The sequence below is a fragment of the Belonocnema kinseyi genome, chromosome 7 (assembly GCF_010883055.1).
Source record: "Belonocnema kinseyi isolate 2016_QV_RU_SX_M_011 chromosome 7, B_treatae_v1, whole genome shotgun sequence".
Classification (NCBI taxonomy): Eukaryota; Metazoa; Arthropoda; class Insecta; order Hymenoptera; family Cynipidae; genus Belonocnema; species Belonocnema kinseyi.
Window position 1 is genome coordinate 41,704,325 of NC_046663.1, and position 6,332 is coordinate 41,710,656.

The 6,332-nt window shown below is 28.7% G+C and overlaps 1 protein-coding gene across 2 annotated transcripts in view; it reads left to right on the forward strand.

The window, feature by feature from the left end:
- Positions 1-6,332, forward strand: part of LOC117177290 — a 120,630-nt gene that overhangs the window by 99,892 nt on the left and 14,406 nt on the right. For both annotated transcript variants that reach the window (XM_033367884.1, XM_033367885.1), the window contains exon 6: positions 2,111-2,509. In XM_033367884.1, coding sequence (XP_033223775.1) covers positions 2,111-2,509 — 399 coding nt within the window. The remainder of the gene's footprint in view (positions 1-2,110; positions 2,510-6,332) is intronic.

Genomic DNA, 6,332 nt, shown 5'->3' on the forward strand with positions numbered 1-6,332 from the left:
TATTTCAGAAATATTTTTCAGTCAAGAAAGAAAAAAAATGTCAACTAAATTATAGTTTAAAGGGAAAAATAATTTTTCATGCAAAATAAAAATGTTGACTAACTATTTTTTTCAGTTTAAAATTCGTAAATGTTATATAAATATAACTTTTCTATGATATTCAACAAAATTCAAAAAGATTTTGGAATAATTCGGTGGTCAAGAAAGTATCTAGGAACTTTTTAAGATATTTTTTTATTTTACAAAGTAATAGATTATTCAGCTTATTAAGTTTACTTGGCTTATTAAGTTTTGAAATATTTGCAATCTCTTGAAAGCTTCTAAAATTTCGAAATACTTTTTAAGCTGTCTCGACTTATTCCTAAAAGTTTTTAAAATCTTTCAGAATTTTCTCAAGAATTCTTAAAGAATTTGTTCATTCTTTTGGAAGCCTTCGAAATTCTTAAAAAGCTGCTAAATTTTTTCTTCGTAATTTTCACAAATCTACATTTTGTTAAAAATTTTCAAGGCTTTTCAAGTTAAAAATGGTATTTTTTCAACTTATAAGCTTATTTAAGCTTACTCAAATTTGTGTTAAAAAAATTTGTTAGTTCTGCAAATTTGAAAGATGCTGCTTTAAAATCTCTCGAAATCCTTAAAAAGCTTCTTTTTTCGAAATTTTTAATAACCTATATTATGAAAAAATTATTTTTAAATATTCTCAAGAATGAAGTTATTTTCAAGCTTTTTCAAGAGTTATAAAAATCTAAAAGAATGATAATTTTTTGATTAAATTGCCGGGAAAATAAAAAAGGATTCTTTATTTTTTTATATTATTTAAATTCGAATAATTGAAAAATATATTTAGAAGTTGTGAAAAACTTTTAATATTATATTTTTAAATTTAAAAAAAAAATTCAAACAACATGTAGATGTTTCAAGATCTTGAATAAAAATTTCAAAGCATTTTAAGGATTTTTAGACGTTTTAAAATATAAATACTTTAACTTTTAATTTGAACAGGCAATTTTCAATTTTTATGAATCTATAGTTGGAGTTGGAATTTATCTAGAATAATAATAGTTCTGACTTGGAACCGAGAATTAGAAAATTTTAACAAATTCCGAGTTGAAATTTTCGAAAAAATTTAATTTATGATTTGGAATAGGGAATGCTACAAAAAAATCTTATTATTAGTTTGAATCACAAAATTTTCGAAACGTATGAAAGTTCCGGATTTGAACAAGGAATTTTAAATATCTCACCAATTCTGAATTGGAACTGGAACTTATTCAGGAGAATAACAATTCTTAATTGAAAATTGAATTTTTCCAACGAAATTATTATTCTGTGTTGAAACGAGGTAATTTCGAAAAATTTAAATTATTAATTGGAACAGGGAATTAAAAAAAAATTCTGACAATTAATTGACATCGAGAATTATTTAAAAGAATTAAAATTCTCGATTCTAACAAGGAATTTTTCGAAAACAATTTAAATTCCGGACTTAAACAGGGAATTTTCCATTTTTAATCAATTCTGAGCTGGAATTAGAATTACAAATTGCTTAAAATAGTCTAAGTTTTAACATTTTTAAATTCTTTGATTGATTCTTCAATTTAGAACATTCACAAGGATAACGAGGATAGATATTTTTAGAACTGAATCTGAATTCGAACAATTTACTTTTTAAATTTCAATGACAACGAACTTTTTAAACTTCATTGACCGTGAACAATTTTTGCGAACCTCCTTGGAAAAATTGATTTTCAGAAGACACTTATTATCCCATTAAAAAATTTGTTTAATGAAAGATAATAAAATTTCGCATAGAACTGTCATGGCCGGTTTTAAAATTTTTGTTTATTCAATAACAAAAATGAAAAAAAGTTGATTTTTGAAGTATACTAGTTAAAAAAATGCCTTGACTTAATTAAAAGTACATAGAAAACTAAAAGAAACCATTAAAAAAAGTTGTCCAATAGAAATGCAAAAATGTTCAAAAATTTATTGAATTTGTTATAAACAAATAAGTGAATAACAATAGTTTCGTGGGGATTGGCGGAAAAGATTGACTGAAATTTTCGAACTGCATTGAGGATGTTGATGAAGTTTTCTGTTTGAAATACAGGTGAATGGCAGGGGTTGGATAATTCCTTATGAGACAGCTTCCGGAGGAAGAAGCTTCGTCGATCAATGGAACTCCGGAAGCTCCGACTTCAGAACTGATGGTAAACTTCAGAAAGAGGGTGAATACGAGAGATTCTCTAGGAGCCGATCAATTCAGGAAGCCTCGACTCCAAACCATTTCAACAAAGATTCTGCATGGAAGCTTGACCATATAGCGGAAGCTTTCAAAAGACCAAATAATAGCAGCACGGTCAGCTTGCCGAATTACAATGAATTTGAAATTGCCAGATGTGGTGGCGCACATTCAGAAAATGAGGAATTGGAAGCATTCCCTGCAAGACCTGCGCGAAAATCGATCACAGGATCTTTACCTCGCGGGACCATCTTCCCACATCCAAAGGTTCTTCATTTTTGTATTTCAAAATATTTTTTTTTTCATTATTTCACTTTATTTTAATATTACGAGTCAATAGACTAAAGTGGTTAAATTCTGGTGTTAGAAATATTATAAGTAATTAATTCTATGGTAAGTAGTGATCTGCGCGTGACTGTTTAAACTTTTAAAAAATTAAACTAATTTTCACGTTCAACCATTTTGCCATTTAAACTGGAAAAAAGTTTACTCGGTTAATTTTTCGAGATTTTTTAGTTTTTCTTTTACTTAAACTAACTTTAGCTTGTGGCCTAAAATATTGCGTAGTTTGGCAAACACACTTTGTGTAGTCCAGATTTAAATCTGCCTATTCCGAAATCAAAAAGTGGAGTGCAGACCTAATAACAGTCTTTCCATTATTCGCCTCTTTTCCCCTTTTTTATATTTAAATGCAAACTGCAATAATAGAGTCCAACAGTAAAATCAAACTACTTTTCGTGAAGAAGTTTATTTTTAAAATGATCTTTGTCGAAAATTAAATTTTTTGTTGAAGTCTCAACAATTTGGTTAAAATTTAGTTTCCTTTTCACTGAAAAATTATTCTTAGTTTAAAATTCAACTCCTTTGGTACATTCAGTATCTTTTCCGGTTAAAAAATTGAACTTTTTTGGTTGTAGATTTAACTGTTTGTTTGAACTTTTTTTTTTTAATTCGTCTGTTCATTTTTTTTGTTGTAGAAATTTCAACTATTACATTTTGGTTGGAAATGAATATTTTGGTTAAAAATTGACCTATTCTATTTTTGGCTTAATATTTGCCTTTTTTACTTGAAAGTTTTATTAATTAATAGAATTTTTAACTACACTCTTAAAAATGTTTTTTTTTCGCTTAAGGTTTTTCGTTCGAGTTGCAAATTTATCTCTTTTTTGTTGAAAATTTAAATATGGTGGGAAAGTTCCTTCTTTTTTTGGTTGAAAAATGATTGTTTTTTGGGTCAATCCAACTGTTCTTTATTTCAAATTAATTTGTTAGACTTGTTTGAAATTTCGTAGTTTTGTTAGTAAATAAATCTCTTTTGCTTGAAGATATAACAATTCCATTTTTGGTTCAATTTTTTTTTTACGGGGAAATTCAACTACTTGGTGCATGTTCAACTACTTGGTTAAAAGTTATTAGTTTTTGGCTAAAGATTTATGATTTTAGTTGAAAATTCATCTCTTCTCTTAAAAAATTAACTTTTCCATTCTTGGTAGATAACTTCTCTTTTAGTAAAAAATGCAACTTATTGGTTGAATTTCTTACTAATTCGTTCAAAATCCAATTTTTGTGGTTGAATATTCATAATTTTGGTTAAAAAAATATCCTTCTTACTTGAAATTTGACCAATGTATACCAGTTTAACGACTTTGTTAAGAAAGTTTTTTTTACCTTCAAGGCTTATCATTTCAGTCGAAAATTGATCATTTTTTGATTAAAATGTGAAATTTAGAAAGTCCCTTTAAAAATCCTCTTTTGTAAATTATATTGACAGCTTCTACATTTTTATTTTAAATTGTAAATTTTTCCAAAATGTTAAAGACTTTGAAAATTTCAAAATAGTAAAAATTGCAAACAGTATGGCTTATATTAACCTCATTATCGGCAAAAACGTACTTTTTATTGTCAATAAAGTATTAAAAGACTTTTGCAATAATTTTAATACAATTGAAAAAAATCCCGGTGACTAAATAAAATTCTAGGTATTTTGGGATAAACGAATTTGACTGGCCTCAGAGTGAACTATCTCGCTCTCCCCACCCCCCGATAACCCCTTTTTACCCAACCTCTCATTTCCTCATAAATCTCAACCCCTCATTTCCTCTCACTTCCCCTAGATCTCCTTCCATCACTTGCCATACTTCCTCTTGTCTACATTTCCCCTACTCCTCATACTTCCCCTCCCCTTATTTCTCCTCATTTTCCTTTATTTCCTACCTCGCACAGACATCTCCTCATTTCTTCCCATTTCCCTTACTTCTCCTACTTCCTTTACCCTCATTTTCCATCACTTCCTTAATTTTTCCTCCACTTATTTCGCCCCACTGCCCTAGCACTTCGACCTCTCTCCCTCTCCCCGCCCTTTCTCACTCTCTCCCTCTCTTACAAGTTCATATAATCTCTAACCTTCTCTCTACACGCGTCTCTCTTTTCTGCTGCGTTTTGCAATTGGTATAAAGACTGCTTTTCGATATCTCCACTACTGCCTCAATAAATAACCCAGGTGTATTCTCTCTCTTTCTCTACTCTCTTACTACGCGATCTTCTCAAAACTTATGATGATTTTTTACGAAAAATTTCAAAGTTCATCCATCGATGTTTCACTTCTGTCGTGTGGCCCCACTGCCACACACTGATTTTTTTAAATAATGAATTTAATACTGAATGTAGAATAGGGTTATCTGAAAATGCATTTGAAATTTTGTTCGAATCCACACAAAAATAAATTCTTTTCTTAAAAAAAAAAAGAATAATTCGAGGTGGTCATAGGATACGAATAAAATATGACTTTTTAAATATCACACCCACAAGTTTGTTTCAGAGGGTCTCGAAAAACCCTATAAGTTTGAAAATGGGTTTTTCGAGTTATTGAAGCTGATTATGACTTTTTTATTTGTTTTAAAATGCAAATTGTTTCTTATACACGAGATACTACTTTATACTGATAATTAGATGTTTAAATCAACATTTAAAACAATTTATTATTGTTTTTAGCAACTTTCTCTCAGAATAGAGATTGAAACTCGGGTTTAAAAAAATTATCTTTTTGTCTAATTCCTAATTAGACAAATATTAAAAAATATAATTGTTTTAAGAAGGTTTTATCATAGCTAATAATATTCTATTAGATTGATGCTGAAAATTGCATTTTTTCAAAAATGTGTTACTTTGAATTCAATTTTAAATTAAAATTAGTTGAATAATTAATTAAAGTTAACAAAATGACTTGTTTAAACAATTAATTATTATTTTTAATAATATTGAATTTGAATAATTCTAGAAATTTGCGTTTTTTCCTGAAGTTTATAACTAATTGTCCACTTTATACTTATTACGGTAATAATTATGCAAGTTAGGAAACATTATTGTTTATGACTATCTTCTTCTATACTAATGCTAAATAGCGGCGCTTTTTACTAAAATTTGAAACTTTTTGTCCACTTTGTACTTAAAATGAAGTGATACTAATAAAATCTAACAAAATTAATTACTTCACCCTAGATGGTCACCGTGGGTGAATTTCACCCAAACAATTTTTCAAACTCTTCGTACAGTTTGTTAATTACTTCAAATTTGCTCGTATGTTACAACACTTTAATGGAGAATTTTTGTGACAAAAACTATTAAACCTTTTTTTAAAAACCTTGCAGAATACCTACCTTAAGATTCCGTCCACTTTTCACTTAATATATTAATAATTAAACTAAGTTAACAAACATTATTGTTTCAATAATTCTTGATTATTTATAACCATTCTACTTCCCCCCCTCTCCCAACCCTCCCTTATTAACTGAAGTTTTTGGTGGGACTGACGTTAGAACTACAATCTCCACCATATGACGATTTGATACTTTGACATGATTTCGACTCAGAAAATAAACTTATTTCATAAAGGTGTTAGTTGGGCGTATAATCTAAACAATGAATAATACAAACTACAAAATAGCCTCGGATCGGACTGGAACTTTTAATGACAAAAGGCATGCACACTGAAAATCTAAAGGTCATGTTTCAGGCGACGAATGGATACTGGGTGTTTGGAATGCTAGGGGAGTAAATGATCTCAAGGTAAAAGAATTGCGTGAAACTATGG